The sequence below is a fragment of the Lonchura striata genome, chromosome 8, assembly GCF_046129695.1.
Source record: "Lonchura striata isolate bLonStr1 chromosome 8, bLonStr1.mat, whole genome shotgun sequence".
NCBI classification, from domain to species: Eukaryota; Metazoa; Chordata; class Aves; order Passeriformes; family Estrildidae; genus Lonchura; species Lonchura striata.
Window position 1 is genome coordinate 20,501,398 of NC_134610.1, and position 21,536 is coordinate 20,522,933.

General features: G+C 48.5%; 2 protein-coding genes across 2 annotated transcripts in view; both read left to right on the forward strand.

Annotated features, from left to right (window-relative positions):
- METAP1D (methionyl aminopeptidase type 1D, mitochondrial) overlaps nucleotides 1-10,071 on the forward strand; it is a 42,964-nt gene extending 32,893 nt beyond the window's left edge. The window contains exons 7-10 of the mRNA XM_021552369.3: nucleotides 7,911-8,008; nucleotides 8,640-8,687; nucleotides 9,570-9,648; nucleotides 9,781-10,071. Coding sequence (XP_021408044.2) covers nucleotides 7,911-8,008; nucleotides 8,640-8,687; nucleotides 9,570-9,648; nucleotides 9,781-9,859 — 304 coding nt within the window. The 3' untranslated portion in view covers nucleotides 9,860-10,071. The remainder of the gene's footprint in view (nucleotides 1-7,910; nucleotides 8,009-8,639; nucleotides 8,688-9,569; nucleotides 9,649-9,780) is intronic.
- Nucleotides 10,072-13,573: 3,502 nt separating this feature from the next.
- DLX1 (distal-less homeobox 1) lies at nucleotides 13,574-16,366 on the forward strand. The gene is made up of 3 exons (XM_021552370.3): nucleotides 13,574-14,142; nucleotides 14,659-14,858; nucleotides 15,217-16,366. The coding sequence occupies exons 1-3, from the start codon at nucleotides 13,830-13,832 to the stop codon at nucleotides 15,469-15,471; spliced, it is 768 nt and encodes a 255-aa protein (XP_021408045.1). The 5' UTR covers nucleotides 13,574-13,829; the 3' UTR covers nucleotides 15,472-16,366.
- Nucleotides 16,367-21,536: the final 5,170 nt, after the last annotated feature.

The window sequence follows — 21,536 nt, forward strand, 5'->3', positions numbered from 1 at the left end:
AAAATGTGTCTTAGATTTTGAAGGTACCTATGGATTATTTTAAAATGTTTGCCAAAAGAAAGAAATAGACATATATCATATACATTTCATTAAGCAATACTTCTTCGGGCTGCTAATGGTCCCAACAAGCTATTGAATTCATTCTGATTACTTAAAAGCTGCAAGGCTTAGTCACCTTGAAAAGATGCTGCCTTTTTTTTTTCTTTGTAAATCTTCAAATACTTTAAGAAAAAAAGAGAACGGCAAAATATCAGTTAGATGTATTTATAGCTTTAAAAATATTGTAACAGAGTCTGAATCAAACTTTAGTAAAACCTCTTTGGGTTATATCTGAGAAGCTTTTATTGAAGACTTTGTATAAAATTGTGTTTTTGACAGTTTTAAATTATAGGCTAACTAGCCTGGAGAAAAAGGATAGTGTCTTTCTGTTCTTTCATAGGAAATGTTGAATCAGACCCCTACTGGGAAAAGAAATTTAATGCATATCTCACTATCTTACTGTCCATGAATATAATAGAAGTGAATTCAAAATGTAGTTTTATTTTTGCAAATGGGATGAGTCGATAGATGCACCTCATATTTTTGAACACCTAGGGTTCAACAAATTTACTGGTGGTGCTCTTGCATTTTAACAAAATTTATTCTTGAGTAGAAGGGGGCACAGAACACTGGATTCTTATTCAAGCATTCTATCGAGCTCTGCATTCATGGCTGTGTCTAAAGGGCATGTCAGCCTTTGATTCTCTCTGAGAGGTAATTATCCTTTTCCTGTCACGGAACAACAAATGATAGCTAACTACAGAGGCACATTTGCAGTAGTCACATTCATCAACTGCAGAAAAAAAATTCAATTTAATTGTGCAACACAGCTGCACATAGGCTTTTTGAGCATTTCTGTTGTTCTCCCTGTCTTGCTATTCCTCCCTCCAGATCTATTTTTTAAACTTTTTTTTCTGGTTATTTTTTCCCCCTTTTTGTCTCTTCTTCCATTTTTACTCTCTGTACTTTCTTGTTAAAGTAATTTTCTTTTGTGGCTCTCATTCTTTTTTCCCCATTGAAGGCTATGAATGTAGAAAATTATCACAATTACTCATATAATTGAGCCTCTTTGTAGCAAGTGCAACTCCAGTAGCCTTTCTCCATCATGAAAATGGTTTCATTATAGGGTTTTTCATATTCTCTGACACCATCTACACAGAGGAACAGGCGTGCAGATGAGATGTACTAGGAACAGGGTAGATCAGTAAGGTCACAGTAGGAATAATTAGCTCTGCTATGGAAAGAGCATCTAGGCCTTTTACTGCTACATAAATGTACTGTCCATGGCTTTTAGTCACAAAAAAACTTACTAACAAATGGAGCTCCCGCCTACTACTTTGAAAAAAAGATTTGTATCAACACTACAATTTTCCATCATTAAGACTAATAACACAGAGCCTAGTATACATCAAGGGGAATAAAAAGAAAAATCTCACATTCAAGTGGCGGCTGGGTGCTGACCTTTGTTCCCTTTTTTTGTGTTCAACTTAACTCTTTACAAAAAAGAGCCACACGCCACACCAACATGCAGGTGAACTCCAGCTAGTGCTAGCAAAGCATGGCATTCAGTTGGAAAATCTGATAAATCTCCATGCAGGATAATGCATTTCATTACAGATTCACTACATTAATTCTAGCTGTTTTTTTTTAAAAAAAAAAAAGGAAGAAGAAGAAAAAGAACAGAGTTGAATGTGACATTGGATTTTTGCTGTGTTGTTACAGAGGTCAGTTTCCTTGCAAAATGTAAATATATAGTTAGTGTCCCCTTTGCAAAGCAGATTAATTGAAGCTAGTAGCTATTCAAAACTGCATATGAAATAGCAGGTCATTAACTTTATTTCTCAAGATTTTATCATGTTGATGATTTAAATGTGCTGATTTGTTTATAACTACTTTAACACTCCCTCTGCTGAAGGCTCACCTTGGCTTGGTGAAGCTGTGTGTTTCAGTTTATTTGTCATTTGACATTGGTTACAGACAAACATATAATACCTATATATATATCTCAAAATCTCAAGTTTCACAAGAGTTATATATTATAAATGCCTGAGAACAAGTACCTACAAGATAAAAACATTTAAGTCCATCAGAATGGAAATGTATCTATGTTTCTGTCATCAGTTTTTCTGTAAAGGTACTCCAGTCATTTCCAGAATGTATCTTTTGCACAAATAATGAGACTATTTCCTTTCTACAGTAGATATCAGAATAATTATATCTTGGAGTAAGTTTGCAGTCAATATTCTAACACAGTCTTTGTCGTGGAAGCTCAATAGCTGACACTGAATATTTCATTGATAGCAGTTCATTCTTCCATCAGCTACAAGTCGCAAATAAAAGATTGCATGGATTTGTGAGTTACTTTGCTTAGAAAAATTTGGGTCTTTCCTAATCTCTTTCTGCTGGAAGACATATCAAAACTATTGGTCAGTTCCAGTGTAAATGGAATTGGTCCCTATGGTCCATTTTCTTCTATCATTTCCGACATTTTCAGACAAAAATGTATCTAGTTTGAAATCTGCTTTTTTAGACAGTGCATCTAAGTGCATGAAAGTGTTAGGAGTGGAGAGAGCTAAAGAACTTAAAGGTGATGTCATTAAATAAACCAAATTTGAACTCCTACAAAAAAAATAGTAGTGATGAAAGTATTAATAAATGGTTTAAAATGTTTAACTAGTAAGTATATGTTTTGATATTAATTTAGAACAATATAAAGCAGATTTTTTTAAAAAAACTGTTTCTATCAGATTATGCACATTTAAACAATAAGTGGCTCAGGCAAAATAAGTCATTTTAATGTCATCTGTGATAGATTTTCCTTGACAGCTACTGTAAATTACAATTACACTGCTTCTCTCTGCACTTGAAAGTAAGCATTGCAATAAATTATCTTTTATTTCAATCCATCATGTCTGCTTTCAGAAACAGAGAACCTCAAATAAAAGTTCAGCACTATTGTAAGAAAAATACAGTAATTTGTGTTCCAGTTTGAAACTAAAATGTACCTTTCTTTCAAAAAACAATTGTTGGCTTTCAAAAATATTACTAATTATACCTAAACGTTTATTGTCATTATAGGGAATCCCTGAACTTGTGCATTCCCTCAGTCTAGGATTGCTATTTCAGAAAAACAAAAAAGAACGGTTAAATATTTTCCCTGTAGAATTTTGTAATTTCTCAAATTAAATACTATGGTACTATTCAAAACAGGTTTTTTAATCACAAATAAATATAGTTTAAGATGAGTCTGTTTCAATACTTTAAAAAAAATAGCAAGTATACCATTCAGTGGCCATTTTGCTACTAATATAGCTAAGACAAACATGATTACTTCTAATTAAAAAAAAAAAATCAGATCTTTACATAAGAACACAATTATCATGGGACTGTTACCAGTTTCAGTGTTTCTCAAGTATATTCACTGCCAAGAAGTGTTAAGACAAATTTGTTTAACAACTTCAGCCATTCATGTCATGCTGCTCTGCAGGACTGTTTTGGATAAGGTTTCATCCCTAGTAAGAGAAGCTGGCACTGTGGGAGAAGCATCCCTGGCTGAGGCTCGGTTCACCAGGATCTTTATCCTTGGCAGCAAAGCAGTCTGTGCCATCTTGTCCAATCAGTCAAATTCTTTCTTCCCTTGCGCCACCACAGAGCCCAGAAAAACAGTAGCTATTAATACTGAAAATGGGATTGTTTTGCTTTTTTTTTTCTTCAGTGAATGCTAAGAATACTAGACCAGACCTACCCTGAGGAAAAAGTGACAAAATTTGGTAAAAAAATAAAATGTTCCTCTAGGTGCACCTAGAGGGTATCTGCACAGGACAGCTCCCCAAGGAAATTCTTTCAACCTGCTTTTCAGCTTAACAGGAGGGATTTATCACCCAAGAGCTCCTTTGAAGGGAAGCTTGAGTATCGAGGAAGGCTTTCTAAGAGAGTCAGTCCTGCCTGTTCCTCCTTTGTGGCAATTTCCCTGTTAGGCTGCTGTCAGGACAGCAATGCATGTCTCCACACTTATCCCTCCTTTCAGAGAATTAGCTGTTGTCTGGCAACATGGGAAGAGGATGCTCAGATGGCAACTGACACCTATCTCTCCTGTCTCCACTCTCTGAAGCGTGACACCACCATACGACAGGCTCTGACAGTGGCTTCAGGGGGATAGCTTGGCCCTCAGTGATGTTCCTTTACCAGCTGGGTCACTGCCAATCCATGCCAATGCCAGACACTTGGCCTGGCTTTGTATCAGCAAAAGAAAAGCAGCACTGCAGCTCCTCATGGCTCTGCAGCCACTGGGCTAGAACAGATGGCAGCAAAACATAAAGTCAAGTACTGGGCTCACTAAATAATTATGCTTTTAATCCTGCCCAATTCACCTCTGCCCAAATATGCAACAAAGATCAATATGTGTGATAATAAATGTTGCAAATGTGTATTTTTAACAGTGATCACTCTGAAGAGCCTTCTTTTTCTCTTGATGCTGTCTTGTGAGGTGTACCTCTGCTGCCCCAGCATTTGCTCTGAAAATGATTTGCTGGAATGTACCCCATCCAAGGGGAACTGGCAGACTGGCACATTCTTTCCCACAGCGGATGCCAGGCAGCCCAGCTCAGCCATGCCAACTTCTGCCTCCTGCTTTCCCTGCTTTCCCACTTGCAGTCAGGGCTCCTGTAGCTGGCTAAGCTTACTCTGCCTGTCTACAAGAAGCATCTGATGAAGTTGGGGCTGCAGTCTTGTAAGATTGCCTTATGGGAAAGCTGCAAAGAAAGGCCACCACTGACAGGTCCTGAGCTGGGCAGTGAGACAGTGAGACCAAAATGTTGAGCTGTTGTCAGCAACAAATGATAAATGTGTGTAAAAATGCTCCACTCCCTGGCATCTTGATTTTTTAATCAGATTCCACAGCTTGGGAATCCTGAAGACCGGAGGGGCTAACCAAGACCATAATTTAATTCACTCTTCTCAGAGCTGTCTCAAAGTTACAGCCAACAAGTACATTTACAGGATTACCTTTGCAAGTTGTAGCTAGGATTAGCAGTTTCATTTTGTTATGAGGGCTGGATGTTTTACTGTAACTCCACAAGGATGTAAGAGCTCACTAGGATTTATTAAATACTCCAAAGTAAAACTAGTGGTTGTGGAGGGAAACACCTCATAGGGCCTTCTGAAGCGCATGCAAATACTAAAACCAGGTTGAAAATGGCTGAATTTCATACCTGCAGCTTATTTTCTGTGTGCCACTTCAGGTCTGTTGACCGTGTCACATTTTATATGGAGAATACCAAGGCTCTGTATGTAAACAGAGGGAAGAAAGAGGGGCACAGTGTTTGTCAGTGTAGATGTCAAAGCCCTGTGAGCTCCAGAATCCACTCTTTTGATCACAGACAGTAACCACCAAAGTACTGATGCTAACAGAGTTGTTTTCAAGCCGTTTGGCAAGAAAGTGGTAGAATTCGTCCTTGAGATGCTCATGAACCATTTCTTTGCATGAGGACAGGATACTGTTGTAACACTGCCTTCTGTGTGCCCCAGTGCTTGTGCCCTTGGTGCCCAACACACAGCTCCTGCTGCTACTGCCACCCTCCTTGGCAGCAGCTGAATGCTGAGGCTGGAGCTTCCCCTGCACACTGGAAAGTATGTAGCCATGGTGCTCAAAAGAATTTATGCACAGAGAGAAACTATTTCTGTTTTGCTATAGAGCACTGATTTCTCTGGAAGAAAAAATCCTGTAGTAATACAAAAAATGACCATGCTCTGTCAGTGGTCAGGGATGCCATGTAGGGACATCAGCAAAGCTGAACAGTTAGTGTGATTGTTTAAGATTTTGCAAAAAGACTGGCAGAAGGAGATGAAAGAAAACCTTATCACATGTTGCATGAATGGCTTCTCCCACCTCTCTTCAGAGAATCACTTCACTCGTGTGGGAATCATCATCTTCATTGCTTGGGCTTGGTCACTGGAGATCTTGGATTTTGTTTCTGAGGAATCTGGCTTTCTAACTCATCACCATTCCCTGTACTTTTTGCATGACCTTCAGCGGCATTATAGCCAGCAGGCCAAATCTCTGATCCAGATATGGGGAACATGATAGAAAGGCAGGGGAGAAAGTATTTTCCATCTCTAGTAGGACCTCTCATTGCATAATCTGTCATGATTTTTTTTTCAAAATAATTGATGTATAAAGTTTATGAACACATAAATTATTTATAAAGCCTGGACTTTGAGTGCAAACAAATTAAGCCCCAATTTCTAGCTTTATTGGTAATCCTCTTTGCCAGTACTTTAGGGTTTGGGGGTAGCTAAACCTGAAATTTCTATTCTTCTCCAGAGTTAATGAAGAAATGTCATGATTTTTTTTTTATCAGAGCAATAAAAAGGTAAAAGTTAATATACGAATCCTGTTAAAACATGTTCTAAGGTCTGAAAACTGCAGCATTAACCAACTCTACTCTCTCATTGCCATTTAACTGTGGTGGAGCAGCATGTCCCCCAATTGAGTGGCATTAAATTCTGGGACGATGACCCATGGTCACTGGAGCCAGCACTGCAGAGTCTGTGGAGCCTGGTGTGCAAAGGTGATTACTTTGTACAGCAAGCTGAGGCCACTTTGCACCTGAATGAAAGCTACCCCATGGGGATTAACAGGCTTTAATTTCTGCAACAGCTTTACTTTTAGTTGAGTTTTCTAACTTTTTCAGCTTTCCACCTGTAGTGAAACTGTGAGAGAGCATTTCCTCATTTCCTAAGATGTAAATACAGATAAACCTGAAATTTTTCAGTGCCTATCTTCATTCAAAGGAGCAAATTAAGCTTTTAATGTTAGGCAAAATCTCTTCAAGCTAAGTGGGTTCCTGTCTTGCTCCTGTTTGATTTTAGAACTAGGATGGGGGTAATATGCAGGGACAGGGGTAACTTTCTTGTCACTTCTAATCCATCTCTGGAACTTTGTGAATCTCTGCTTTTTTCTGGTTTGGATACGGGCAGGCCTCCTGGCTGAGCTGCTCAAATCACTGTGTCCACCACTGCTTCCATCACTGCTTGAGTACAGGGAGACCCTGAAAATGAAGCCTGCAGACATGGGGTGGGCCAGCAGCCAGAGGATACCCCATGTATCTCCAGGTCCTCTGGTTTTGGGATAGGATTTGCTTTCCTACCATGGGTAGGGATCAGTGCTCAGCCATGGTCCTGCAGGCAGTTCTCAGAGATGCTTCTCCCTGAGGCAGCCATTAAAAGCAGGGCAGATCTCTCAGGCAGACCTGAAATACTGTAATTGTTATGATTTGGTGTTGCCTCTCTGGCAACAGATTAATTAGAAATATGTTGTTATTTAGCATACATATATTTGCTGAACTTTCAATACGTTTTTATACTAAATGTTTGAAGTATTATGAAAGCAAAGTACTAGGGCTCTTAACTCTCCCTGTTGGCAGCAGGAGCCTCTTCTCCTGCAGGAAACCCAGTGCAGGCCCCTGGGTATGCAGCCCAGCACAGAGTCTGCACTTACAGAGAACTCGGCAGAGGCTGCGATTGGTACTGTGCTGGGGCCTTGGCTGCCCGACTTGGCAACTGCTGCTGTGCCATCTTAAAATAAGTTCTCAGTGTGCTTGTGGAAAAGGTTACCCTCCATCAAGCAGGGAGACAACACACTGCCGTTTTACTTAGCAGGGCTGGCACGGGAACTACCAGCCTCTGTTGGCGGGCATGGTTACTCTGAAACCTAACAATGGCTCAGCCATGCTCGCTTCAATGGCTGTCTTTCGGAAAGGTGGCGAAGTGGTGATCCAGTGTCGCTAGCAACGCGGTAGCAGGGGCTGGGGCCGTCTAGCGGGGCTGGTGGTGGGGCCACACACCCTGACAGGTCCTCTTTGCCCCTGCAGCTCCTTGGCACGGCAGGGTGGCTTCCAGGTCTGCCCCTTCTTCGTCGGCCACGGCATCGGGTCGTACTTTCACGGGCACCCCGAGGTGTGGCACCATGGTAAGTGGCCCCCGCTCTCCGGGCCCGTCTTGCCCCGCGCCGCTCCGCTGCCCCCGGGCGATGAGAGGGCTCCGGGAGGGGAGAGGGAGGGCGGTAAAGCCAGCAGAGCCCCACACACACCCCCACGCACGCTGCCGGCCCGGCGGGGCGGGGGATTGCCGGTGGGGAGAGTCAGTCGCTGGAAAGCTGGAGGGCACCCCCGGGCTCTTTCTCTGAGGGTCGCGTGGGTATTTATGAGGGCGAGTCGCCCGCCAGCGGAGTTGCCGGGGCCGCTGAGCGCCGCGCACCGCCTCCCCCGCCCGCTGCGGGCGGCAGCCGCCGTGCCCCGGCCTCCGCATCCCGCCGCGCCCGAGCCGCGCCGCCGAAGTTTGTCACGGGGCAAAGAAAAATCTGCGCTAAAGCGTTTGTTAAAAGCTCCCGGCCTGAACGGAGCCGCCGTCGGGGTGGTCTCGCTGCGGCCGGAGTGGGATCGCTTTCGGCGGATGCTCCGGCTCATAGCGGGGCTCGGATGCACAGTACCTGCGAGCTAAAAATGCGTTTAAACAAAGGGCTTGGTTGCGTTCTCTTAAAAAAAAAAAAAAAAAAAGACCCAAGATGCATAAATGCGGTTTTTTTTTTTTTTCTTTTGTAGCCAATGACAGTGATTTGTTAATGGAAGAGGGAATGGCGTTCACAATAGGTTAGTAACTCTCTGCTATGGTTTTCTGTTAAAAAGCACACACGGAGCAGCCCAGATTTGTAACATTTCTTTATTGGGATATAGAAATAACCGTGCAGACAGGGGGACGTCAGTGAGATTGACCTCTTAGAAAATAGATTAAAATATCATTTTAAATATGCATTAGAAACTATTTGGATGAAATTATTTTCAAATTACAAGATTTAAATAATGAAATGTTAATTATAAATTTTGCTAATATTTGACTCCCGTTTTTGGCAAGGCAGAGACTCTGCCAAAACACTTGATGTGAGGAGGGTGAGAAGGATGCGATCGTGTCCACGAAGCCGAGCAGCCTGGTGGCACTTAGTCATTCACCGCCTTCCAGAGCTGCTGTTGGGTTTGGGGACTACGGCGGCAGTAACCAGCCGGAGCCTCGCCCCGCAGACTGATCGTGCTCACTTCCAGTCGTGGAGAACTGCTGGGGGAAAAGCCTTCGTTCTCACTGTGTGGCTAAATGGCATGGCAATTAGAAGGAAACAAGAAAATTGTTGTTTTGCTGATTTAATGAACATTTTAAGCCTGTTTAAAAAAATCAAATATTTTAAACTATCTGTTGTTTATAAATGTGGTTGGTGCTTTGGTTATTATCCACACGGTCTTAATTAAAGCTTGATTAAAATTCCATGCTTTTACAAAAGAGGACTGGGCAACTTCCTACCTTGCTATTTTGTCTTCCTTTTTAGCTCACATTTTAGTGTGTTAAGAGAATGCCAGCCCAGGGTGATGGGACCTGTGTAGAAGGGTAGCTACCTGCTGAGATAGCCCCCTGTTCATGATTGTTTCACAATCCACACAGGACTGCAACTAACTTTAGAATGCATTTTGTTTTTCTTGCTGCAGAGCCAATAATAATGGAAGGATCCCCTGAATTTAAGATTCTGGAGGACAAATGGACTGCAATTTCTGTAGACAATAAAAGGTGCCTGATTTTATTTTTTGCTATTTCCTAAGACATGGAACTCATCACTGACAGCCCAAAAAACCTAAACAGATGAGCTTCCAGGCATGGTGAATGTGTTTTCCCCCTCAAACTGCTAAATATGAATTTCAGATCGGCACAATTTGAACATACCCTGGTGATTACCTCAGAGGGAGCAGAAATCCTCACTAAACTGGTGGAAGAAGCCTAAAGATGGAGCGAGGAGTGGAGAGACTTGCTGTACTTCTGGGATTTCAAGTTTCACTCAGGACAGAGAAGAGGTTTCTGTAATTTCTGAGGGGAATGGCTGTTGCATAAGTCACTCCAGGGGACAGAAAAAGCAATTTGAGGGGTTGGCTCTGGACATAGTTCTTTCTGTGTATTACCTGGTGAGTATTTAATAAAAGTCTAGCTTTTTTGTGACCCTTGGAGTAGCCAAGCACAGTCTACAAGTGGCAAAGGGTTTGGGTTATTTGGGGTTAGTGGCAGAAAGTGGCGCCCCTCTCTTCCAAATCCTATGTGGGGCAAATAGGTATCAAATTATACAGTCTTTAAGCAGTTGAGAGGACAGAGAAACATAGCATTTTCCCTTTATAGCTGAGGTATGGAGTCAATTTGCCTTCGTTGCGATTAACACAGTGCTGTTTCCCAGGTTTTAACTTCTACTAGGATGGAAAAAAGTTTCCTGAGTGTCAGGCAGAGGGATCAGACTCTTCCCAGCATCATTCCCAGCATCAATCCCCTGCTTCTTGCCTCTTTTTACACAGAACAAAAAGTGATTAAAAATGAGATGCAAAGCATGCCTCTCCAGGGATCAATAATTGCCCTGCTTGAAAAATTAGCCAGTTTGGGGTAATCACTGCTCTGTGGTGCCCATGTTAGTTAAGGGAGATGCACTTAACTCTACAGTTTAAGCATTTTATGGAGGCAGAGGAGTTTGCAGTCTGGAAGATGAGTCCTGACTCCTGCACAGAGTTTGGAACCAATGGACCTCATGAGCTGCAGTCTCACTCAGCCCTGTGCTCTCTGCAGTCCTGTCCTGGGTCTGCCAGGCGAGCAGGGGTTGATTTGCAGTTTAGCCAGTTGCTGACCACCCAGTGGGAACAAACAAATCTGGAATTGATATTTGGGGGCTACCAGAGCAGAACCCGGGCCTGTGAAATGTGGGGTAGCCTTGGAGATAATTAAAGGGCTTCCAGAAGTTCCCCAGGCCCACGGCAACAGTGGTGCTGTTTGGTACAAATAACTTGGCCCTCATTGCAGGCAGATGGGGTCGCATGCTGAGGACTGGCCAGTTGCACATTCAGGCAACCAGAGTGGCTCAGCACTGGCTCCCTCAGTGGTCCTGGACCACTGCTTTCTTATGGCTTTACTCTGCTGTTTGTTTTCATTCAAGTACAGTGAGCTCCCAGCTCTAATAGTTTCTAACAGCAGCTTTTCAAAAAGTGGGGTCCCCCTCCCTGAATACAACTAACACCGCGGGGCAGCCACTCAGCCTCATCCTCCCTGAGAGGAGTTTGGAAAACCATAAAACCTGCAAAACAAACGATGCAGCCAAGTTTACAAATACGCAGATATTAACAGTGCAAAGGACATTTGGCATTGCCTGGAGGGACATGTATTTTGGTCCCTTACGTCCCTTCTGAGGGGCGCTGGGGGCAGCTGGGTGTCCAGCGTGTCCCGGAGGTCCACCAGAGGTGCCTCCCGTGGATTTTGGCCACGCCGGGAGCCCCTGGACACCACCGCAGGTGCCAAGTTTCTCACCATCCTGCCCTTTGCCTCCTGTCTTGCTCTTACCGCGGCTTGGGATGAGGTGGGAACGGGGCAGCCGGGAGCAGGGGGACTGCCGGCAGCTCCTGGTAATCACTGCGCTCTGAAGTCCCGCCGGTAACTCTGGTGGGACTGCGAGTTGTACCGGCCGCCGCAGAGCGCTGGCGGCCAGGCGGAGGCATTGACGGCGCACCTTTGTAATCCTAATTACGAGCGAGACTGAAGAGATGTCTCGACTGTTCGGGGCAGCCAGCGCCTCGCACAAGCCCATCATGCAGATTGTGTTGCCGGGCCAGCACGAGGAGAGTCCCGACGTGGCAGTCGCTCCCGGGGCGTCAGGACGTCCCGTGGCCGCGGCCCCTCCGCGCCCGCCGAAGCCGCGCCGAGCGGGACCAGCAGTGCGCGGAGGGCCGGGGGGCCCTGCTCTGCAGGAGGGGGGCGAGCAGAGCCTCACCGACTGCTCCGCGAGGTTTTGGCGGGGATGGAGGGACTGTGGTTCGGCCCGGGACTGCCTGTGTCCGGCCGATCGGAGGAGAAGACGGCGGTCCCGGCGGACGCGGAGCCTCCCCTCTCCGCAGTTGTCAGGCTGAGGCCGGCGAAGGTGCCGGAGCTGCCGGGCCGCCCTGCTCCCTGCCCGGTCAAGCTCGCTGACCTGCCTCGGATGGTCACTTCCATGGGCAGCAGGGCAGAGCTGGCTGCCGGGGGGCACCGTGTGCGTGCAGAAACACCGTCACTGCCCCTTCTGCGCCAAGCCTCGGAGAGTTAGCGAGAATTAACTTCGCGCATTGCAAGCAAAGGAAGAAAAACCCAAAACAACTGAGAAAAAAAAAAAGGGGCGGGGGGGGAAGGGGGAAAGGAGGTAAAAGAGTCGTTAGGAAACGGGCAATTAAAACCGACAGAGCCACTAATGAAAGGAAAAAAAAAAAAAAATAAAGGGAGCAGAGGGGCTCGGTTGTGCCAGCTTTGCACAGTCAGGGGCCGGCTGCTTCAAGGGCCGTCGCTGCCCGAAGGAGCCTGAACACTATGCGGGCTCTGCCGGGGGTGCCCAAGCCCCGCTGCCGGCGCTAGTACCTCTAACGACATCAACACTGCGATTTCTTTTGAATGTTCATTTTTATTGGTGTTCTCCCTTTGCCAAAATGTGCTTGATTACATAGATGTAGTGCAGTGATAACTGCGCACCCTAGACTGCCTAGGTGTAACCGGGAAAGTTCAGCCCAGGCCAGATCAAATCCCAGGCTGTTTAATGCTGGAAGGCTGCATGTTGCTATTAGTGTTAAATATATGGCTAATTATGCGTATGAAAATTAAACATCAGTGTTATGCTAATGGGGCCGCCTTCAGCTGTGGATCAGAGCACTTGAGACTAGCATTTAATCAAATGAATCAGTAACTAATACATCTGCACGTGTGAACTTTCACAAGATCATTTTCCTGTTACAGTCACACCGCAGAATTATGAAATAAATAATTATCAACACTTTCTAATTATCTAGCAAAGTAATTTGGGATTCATCGTGGGCTTTCTGGGGAGGATCTCCTAAGTCCCACCTCATTTACCGCTCACGCACGCGGAAGTTTTCATTTTAAGCTCAAATGTGCCGTTGGGCCCTTTCAGGGCGACTTTGGTTGGATGGCTTTTTCCCTTTAAAGCAACAGCGGCAATAGCCGGGCGGCGCGATCGGGAGGTGCGGCCGGCGCCGGGACCCGCGGGCCGGGGCCGAGAACCCCTGCGCGCCCGCGGAGTGCGCGGGGCCCGGCGGGCGGGGGCCGCTCGCTTTGTCCGCGGGTCCCGCCGCCGGCTGCGGAGCGGGGCGGGCAGCTACAAGAACCCCTGCAGCCCGCCGGGCCCGGCGGAGCACGGCTGCTCTCCCCTCCGCGCCGCCTTCGCGGCGAGGGGCGGAGAAGGGTGCAGGGAGTTGCGATGCCTTCCGCCAAAGTCCGGATCGGCGCCCTCGGTCGCCGGCAGCGGGAGCGGGCGGCCTGCGATGGGAGTGGGCTCCTGGGCGGCTCCGTGCCGGGGCCGGCCGGGAGCGGGGCGGGCGTGCGGCCGCCGCCGGCGCTCGGGCAAGCGCGGCGCCGCCAGCCCGGCTCTCCGCGCTCACCGGGGTCCGGGCGAGCCCCGAGCGCCTCGGACCAATCCAAAGCGATTATGCAAGACGGCGGACCAATCAGCTCCGCCGTCTCATGAATATTCATAGACTTGGCTGAGTCAAAGCTTTTAGGCGAGTTTGTGTAGATCTACAGCATCATGCTTAGACTTTTCAAAGAGACAAACTCCATTTTCTTATGAATGGAAAGTGAAAAACCCTGTTTCGCTTAAATTGGGTTCTTTCCTGTCCTGAGAAACACAACAGACCCCAAAAAGGCAAGCTGAAGAGAGAACACACACACAGACCAAGCGACAAGAAATGACCATGACTACCATGCCAGAGAGTCTAAATAGCCCCGTCTCAGGGAAGGCTGTCTTTATGGAGTTTGGGCCGCCCAGCCAGCAAATGTCTCCTTCTCCCATGTCCCATGGACACTATTCCATGCACTGTTTACACTCCGCGGGCCACTCTCAGCCTGACAGCTCGTACAGCACAGCTTCGTCCTTCTCCCGACCGCTGGGCTACCCCTATGTGAACTCGGTCAGCAGCCACTCGACCAACCCCTACATCAGTTCAGTGCAGTCCTACCCCAACAGCTCCAGCCTGACTCAGACCCGGTTAGAGGAGACAGGTAGGTGCACTCGGCTTTGGGGAGGGGGGGGGAGGGGAGGAGGGAAGGCAAGGCGGGAAGGGAGGGTGTTGTATTAAAAAAAAAATCTATCGGGGGAAAAAATTAAATTAAATTACAAAATATTAGTCAAGAGAGGCTGAGAATCACAGGGGACCAATACACAGAGCATACAATGCTTGGCTGGAAAATAAACCAACCCAGATGTGCACGTATTAGTCTTCGTAATTATTTATTGCGTAGCGCTATAAACAATGTATGCAATTAAGGGTAATTAAACCTAAACTGCAGCCTGTAAAAATAGCAAACTTTCGCTGGGAAGACGCCTGGGCTGCCATAATCGCCCGGAGCCTTTGTTAGCGTTACTCGAGCTTCACTTTTCTTCCTTCTCATTACTGTTATTGTCGATGTTGCTGTTGTTATTGTTACTGCTGTTGCTGCTGCTGCTATTACTGTTACTGCTATTATTGCTATTGCTGCTATTATTATTATTTATTCTGCGTCGTTTGTTGTTTGTAGGGGCCGAATCGGAGAAAAGCACTGTGGTAGAAGGAGGGGAAGTTCGCTTTAATGGGAAAGGGAAAAAAATCCGCAAACCCAGGACTATTTACTCCAGTTTGCAGCTACAGGCTTTGAACAGGAGGTTCCAGCAGACTCAGTACCTGGCTCTCCCCGAAAGAGCCGAGCTCGCAGCATCTCTGGGACTCACCCAGACCCAGGTACAGCTCCGATTGAGCCGGCCCCTATCCCGTGTCCCCTCCGTGTCCCCACCGTCTGCATAGGAGACCACACGCGTAAAACACACGGGTCACAGCCGTGGGCAACGGGGCCCAGGGTGACACCCGTCCCGCCGCGGGGCGCTCCCGGTGCTGCGGAAGCCCCCGCAGAGCCCGCCGGAGTGGGCCCAGGGGGCTCCTGCTGGGTGCCTTGGCGTCACAAAATAACACAGCAGTCGCGGGGAGAATGAGGGAGAGAAGCTGGGGGGCCGCCGGCGGGGGTCCGTCTTGCCCTGGGAGTGATGGAGGGATGCTGGACCGTACCGAGGGATGTTGAACCCTGCTCCGTTCCCCTTTGCAGGTGAAGATTTGGTTTCAGAACAAGCGCTCCAAATTCAAGAAGCTGATGAAGCAAGGAGGGGCCGCCCTGGAGAGCAGCGCCTTGACCAACGGCAGGGCTCTCTCAGGCAGCTCGCCACCCGTGCCTCCAGTGTGGAATACCACCTCCGCCTCTGGTAAGGCCTCGTCGGGGACCCCGGGCACCTACATCCCCAGCTACACGTCGTGGTATCCTTCGGCCCACCAAGAAGCTATGCAGCAGCCGCAACTGATGTGATTATATATACATTTTCCCCTAATGCAAGCACTATCGGTCCCGAAAAGAATTAAAATTATTACAGGGGAAAAAAAAAAACCAAAACAAAAAAAAGAAAGAAAGAAAGAAAGAAAGGAAGAAACTAAATAAAAGGAAAGGGGGAAAAAAGAGGGGGAAAGAGAGAAATAATTAAAAAAAAAAAAAAGAAAAACAAAACCACAAAAGAAACCCAAGCAAACAAACAAACAGGAGGTCTCTTGCCCATCCAGCCATTAGGACGCTGCACGGTAGCTCGGTGCAGGAGAGCACAGATGTGATGCGGGCCGGTTCCCACCGCTGACAGCTGACGGAGCGGCCCCGAGCACCGCACAACAGCCTGGGAGCAGAGCGAGCGCCGGCCGCGGCTTTGTGGGACAATCAGAAAAAGATGTCTGGGGGGCGGGGAAGCCCTCTCCTCTGTCCTGTCTGTCTGTCTGTGTCTGTTGAAATGTAGGTCATTTATTTACTACCGCGATCTGACCGTCTCTTAAATTGCAAAGGGGAAGGAAGCTTTACAATTTACCAGAGCTTCTTTCCCGCGACATTTTCTGTACCTTTCACTATCCATCTGTATATTTTTTGTTGTTGTTAAAAGGGGAAGACAGGGGGTTTATTTATTGATTTAAATTACCACTATGAGAGTACTAGAAACGAACTCAGCTTGCTGAGTGTATTGCTTGGACGCACAGTTTAAACAAAACCACAGACGGTCCGTCGTCCCGTTCCCCCCCCTTCTCCCCGAATAAATCACGACGAGGGAAGGATGCGATTTTAACTTTGACAGTAACTTTTATACTTCGCTGGTGTGGGAAGTTTTGGTCCGAATGATTTGCATTTCTCGAGTATTTAACGAAGGAAATAAATGCACATTGTTTGGTACCCTGAAGTGGAATTACAGCAGCTGCCAGCGCTTTGCTGAGGTGAAGCAAGGCGCAGAGGACGGAACGACATCCCGGAGGGCGGCGGGGGGGACCCACCGGGAGGGCGGGCGGGCACACCGGCGCAGTCCCGGCGCGGCCTCCCCGTGCAAAGCCGGCCCGAAGTCGAAATGCACAAATCGACGTGCAGGAGCTACTCGCTGTACATATTTTATTCTTAATTATTATTATTATTATTATTATTATTGTTCTGTAAACATGTTGCACAAATTTAGCCTTTTTTATTATTATAATTATTATTTCTGTTCTGTTTCGTGTGGCTGTAAAACATGATGCTTTGTGTACTGAGATCTTGACATTTTACTTGTGAAATTCGGAAAATGTGATAAACTGAGCTCGGCTGTGTTTAGTGTTCTATATGTCAAAGTTTAGTTTTATATTGAGAATGTTAACTTATTGCTTTGTATCTGGGGGAGGAAATGGAAAAAACCCACACAAATCTTTGTACATAAGTTATAAAGTTTCTTTGAGACAGTAAAATTATGGTTTGGAAAAAGAGACACGCATGCTCCCTGTCCCGTAGCGCGGCCGGCAGCGGGGTCCGGGCCAGGCTCCGCGTTCCGCGGCGGGACGGCGGTGGCCGTAAACCGGGAGGCGAGACGGAGGAGCGACGCGCCCCGGACAGGGCAGCCTGTCCCCCGTGCGCCCGGCCGGGCCCGGTTAGGCGGTGGCAGCCGTCGCGATGGATCGGGGACCCTCCGTGGAGGGGCTGCTCGGAGCCGGGGGAAGCCGGGCACAGCTGCTGGGACGGGAAGGGGATGTGCTCAAGCCGAGAGAGCCCCGGGCCCCGTCCCAACAGCCGAGCCGGCCGTCTACCCTCTCATCCCACGGGAGGCGAAGCTGTGCCGGTACCGCCGCGGTCATCCAGCCCTGGACTGAGCCGTGCCCGCTCCCCGGGCTGGACCAGCGCCGGCACAACCCGTGGCTATTGCTGGGGTGGGTAAAGCGCTGCAGAGCGGAGGAAGCCGGCAGCGGCCGGGCTCGGCCGGCTGCCCGTGCGCATCTCTGCGCGCAGGCTCCGCGAGGGATCTGCTGTGCAGCCCCGCGGGGGCCACGCTCACTCGCGTGCCCCGAGATACGCACCCACTCCCCGGTGCGCAGCCGAGGCGCGGCAGCGCAGCATCCGCCCCAGCGCGCACACGCGGCGCGGCGGCGCGGGGCGCTGCATCGGACACCACACGCTCCGCAGCGCCGCATTTCCCGCAGGGCCACGGCCCGAGTCTGGTCCCGAGCGGCCCGAAGTCCCGAGCGAGCCGGAGAGCTCCGCGGCCCCCGTAGCGCCCCAGGACCCACACAGCTCCCGCGGCGGCTCTGCCGGTGACCAAACGCCTTTGGCCGGGCCGAAGAGGGGTGCTCAAGCAGCTCGGAGAGCTTTAAAGATATATTAGCTTCTCCTAATTCAATAACGGCTTGCTAACAGTTCAAATAGAGAAATTAACCGTTTTCTCTCAGCGAGGCGATCTTGAGTTAGAGGCTATTATAATTGTACATTTGGAAATGTTAATCTCAATACAGGCCTAATTAATTCTGCCTTGTTGCTGACAAGTAGTTCATCAAATATCTGATTCGAAGATTTTCATAATGAGGATATTAATTAAACTATGAATAATCCAAAGGTGCTTATATTGAAACAATACCTCATTACAATGATTAAGCCCTGATTTCGAATATTATACCTTTACCAATTGTCACCCGGCAAATACAACCTTATGGATGTGTCCGTAAATGGCAAAATGTAATTTTGGGATATATTTTTCCTTGTTGGGGGAAAAAAAAAAAAAGTGCCCCTCATTTTCAAACACTTCTGAAATAGGTTACACACAGCTTAATGATGATCAAAATGACTCTTTTCTGCAAAAAAAGACCCCAAAGTGCGCGTACAGCTGCAAACCCAAGAGGGTCAGCATCATTTCACTGTATTCTCTTCTTGATTACAAGCCGAGCCCATCAAACACAACATAATTACAGTAATTTCAGGTTTATTTATTCTAATGCAGTTTCCCCATCTCTCTGGTAATTATGAGCAATTTTTTCGCCCAGGGAATCTTTTTGCATTAACAAAAGAGATAACGCACTGAAAGCCAAATTTGCTGTGCATTGAGAAAAGCGAAGAAAAAAAAAAATAAAATAGGTGCGAGCTGCCATCTCTGCAATTCTCCTATATTGGAGCTCTGCAAATTGCTTGCAGGTGTATGGAGCAGAGCTGTCAATAGGAAGGGGCTTCCAAATTAGCAAATGCACAATGTTGAAGTAATGAAGACAGACTTAGCAAAATTGCCAAACAACAGATACCTCTTTAATATCTTCCACCCAAAAAGAAAAAGGGAAAAAAAAAAATCCCCTTGGAGTGTCCCTGCGAACCCCCTTGAATAGCTGGGGATGTTGTACATGTGTCAATCTAATTGCAGAGCACAGAGCGGCCCCTGAAACTAGAAAAAAAATCAAATATCAGAGCCCAAGCCCGTTTGCATTCGGAATTTGCTCCCTTCGTTTGACAGAGGGGGATAAGAAATCCCCGCCGCCGCCCGCTCCGCTCTCCCCGCGGCCGCCCTCCTAACCCCGCTCCTGCCGCCACCGCCACTCTCATGCCAGTGAATAGGTGCCATGTCCCCCTCTGCACCGGCGTCTTACCCTCCCGCCTCCCGGCTCGGGACCGGGCAGTAACGCTCCCCTTCGCAAGGGACCGACAAACGCACACCACGAAACCACCGCCGAAAACGAGCGCACGCCGGCGCCGGCAGCCCCCGGCAGCGCGGCAGTCCCGGGCGGCGAGTGCCCCCGCGCCGCCCTGCCCGCGCCGGGCTCCGCGGCTCGGCTCGGCTCGGCTCGGCTCGGCTCGGCTCGGCTCGGCTCGGCTCGGCTCGGCTCGGCTCGGCGCGGCTCGGCTCGGCTGTGCGCGGCATCCCCGTCGCCCGGCCCGCCGCCCCACTCCCTTCCTCGCCCCGGTGCCGCCGGCGGGCAGTTTTGCGGGGAGACAGGGTCGGTGGAGCCGCCGTCGGTATTTCCCCCCTCTCCCGGCCCGCGCCCGGTACACTCACCTACCCCCGCGAGAAAGGAGCCTGTGTCGCCACCCTTACCTTCGCCTCAGTCCCTGAGGCTCTGGACACAAGTCTTTGCTTTACAACAAACCAAAGCACCGAACGCGGCTTTTGCTACGAAAGTTAGAAGAACGAGAGAATGTGAGAGAGAGGGAAAGGATCGGGGAGGGAGAAAGAAAGCGAAAAAAAAAAAAAAAAAAAAAAAAAAAAGAAGCCGAGCACAATAATAATATCCTGAGATTGGAAATGTGGATTGAGATCCCCCAGAGATGCACATGCCTCTGAGCGCAGCAGCCTTTTTGCAGCTCTGCTCTTGCAGAATATGACTGAAATTTTCTGCTATATAGCCTCTGTCTTTATAGCTGATGAAAAAAATTGCAGATTATTAGCATAAATGTTTACTCTTCATTACGCTGATGACATTGTGCACTCGAGATCTTGGTAATCTTTGGGAAAATTATGAGTAATTTTTAAAAATTTTAAAGCAGCAGCAGTTACCATGCAATTCAGGCTAATTCTGCGTAGGCTCCGAACGGATATAATTATCGAGGAGTCAAGATGTTATGCTAAAAACTATGCATTGATATTCCCATTTATTATGTACATACAACTTTGACAATGTTGATGCTTGAAATAGCAGGAAATTGTCTTGCGCAAAAATTACAGTCCATATTAGGACATGTGAAATTGCGAAGAATTATATAGTAATTGCAGGCTTTCAGATGGGAGAGCCAGAATGCTCAAACTAGTGCAAATGTGGATAAAATTACAGATCAGAGCAAAAATTAGGGAAAAAAGGGGTCTGGGATTTTTCAAGTTGGCTATAGGATTCCGGAAGTGTCTAATGCCACATGATTGCTGCAGCTTTAGGGGAGACATTCATGCCTCAAATAACTCCTTTTGCCAGAGCCGCTTTAATTGAATTTCTCGTGCTTTCTCTTTTCACCGGGCAAATGAGTAAATTGCCTCCCCACGGTACAAGCCCGGCCGGCCCCGCCCGTGCTCCGGGGGGGCAGAGGGTGCCCCCTCGGCCGGGCGGCTGCCGTGCCGCCCTCCCGGGCCAGGCTGGTCGCGGAACCGTCACTTACCCCGGTCGCCCCCCCGGGACTGGTCCCGCTCAGCCGCTCCCCCGGCCCGGAGCGGGGACCAGGCCTGACGGGGGGCGGAAGGGGGAACCTCGGCTCTGGGACGTGGGGTGGAATCGTCCCAACCCCCCCAGCAGGATCCCTCCCCCGCTCCGCAGCCCTTCCCGGAGAGCTGCGGAGGCCGGGGCATCTCTCGCCCCCCGGTTATCCTGCTCCCCGCGACTTTGGCCGGCTCCGGGAGGCCGATCCCCGCGCAACTTGTGAGTGGGATCGTGGTTCTCAGCGGTGTCCGCCCCGTCCCATCGGACGGGAAAAGAGCAGAAGAAAACAGGTTACAAACACACGCATATCTCTGTACGTATGCATCTGCGGTGAGCGCGGGAGCTGCTCTACCGCGCCTCTGCAGCCGCTGCCGCCGCCGACTCCCGCACGGTGTGAGCCGCATCTGGCATACGAACAGCGGGGGAAATACGGACCCTGGGAGGGCTCTGGGAGATACGGGGGTGCTGAAGGACGAGAAACCCCACCGCATACACCCGGTGCGGACAGCCCAGAGAGAACTGCTACCAGCAGACAGCAAATGAATAGTAATAAATAAATAAAAAAATACTAAATAACAGAAAGAAATCGCGGAGGCTCCCGTACTGGGTGTGGTGTGCTCTTCTCCCCGACCGCTGATAGCGTTGCCCCGTTGAGCAGGTCCCTGACCCAGGGACCCCACGTAGCTGTCGGCATCCTGCCAGACCCCACGGAACCAAGCAACACCCCGCACCGCAATGCTACATCGGACTGGAGACACTGGGCCAGGAGAGACCGGGGCGCAGATGTGTGGGGGAACTTTATTTAACTGCGAGAAGCGCCTGTGAAAGCGGTGGGGCGGAGGGACAGGGAGGGAACGGGAATCGTCTCCGTCCCGACAGTGGTCCGCGGCCAGGGCTTCCTCGTGCATCCCGGACGACTGATTTAGCAAAGCTTGTCACCAGCCA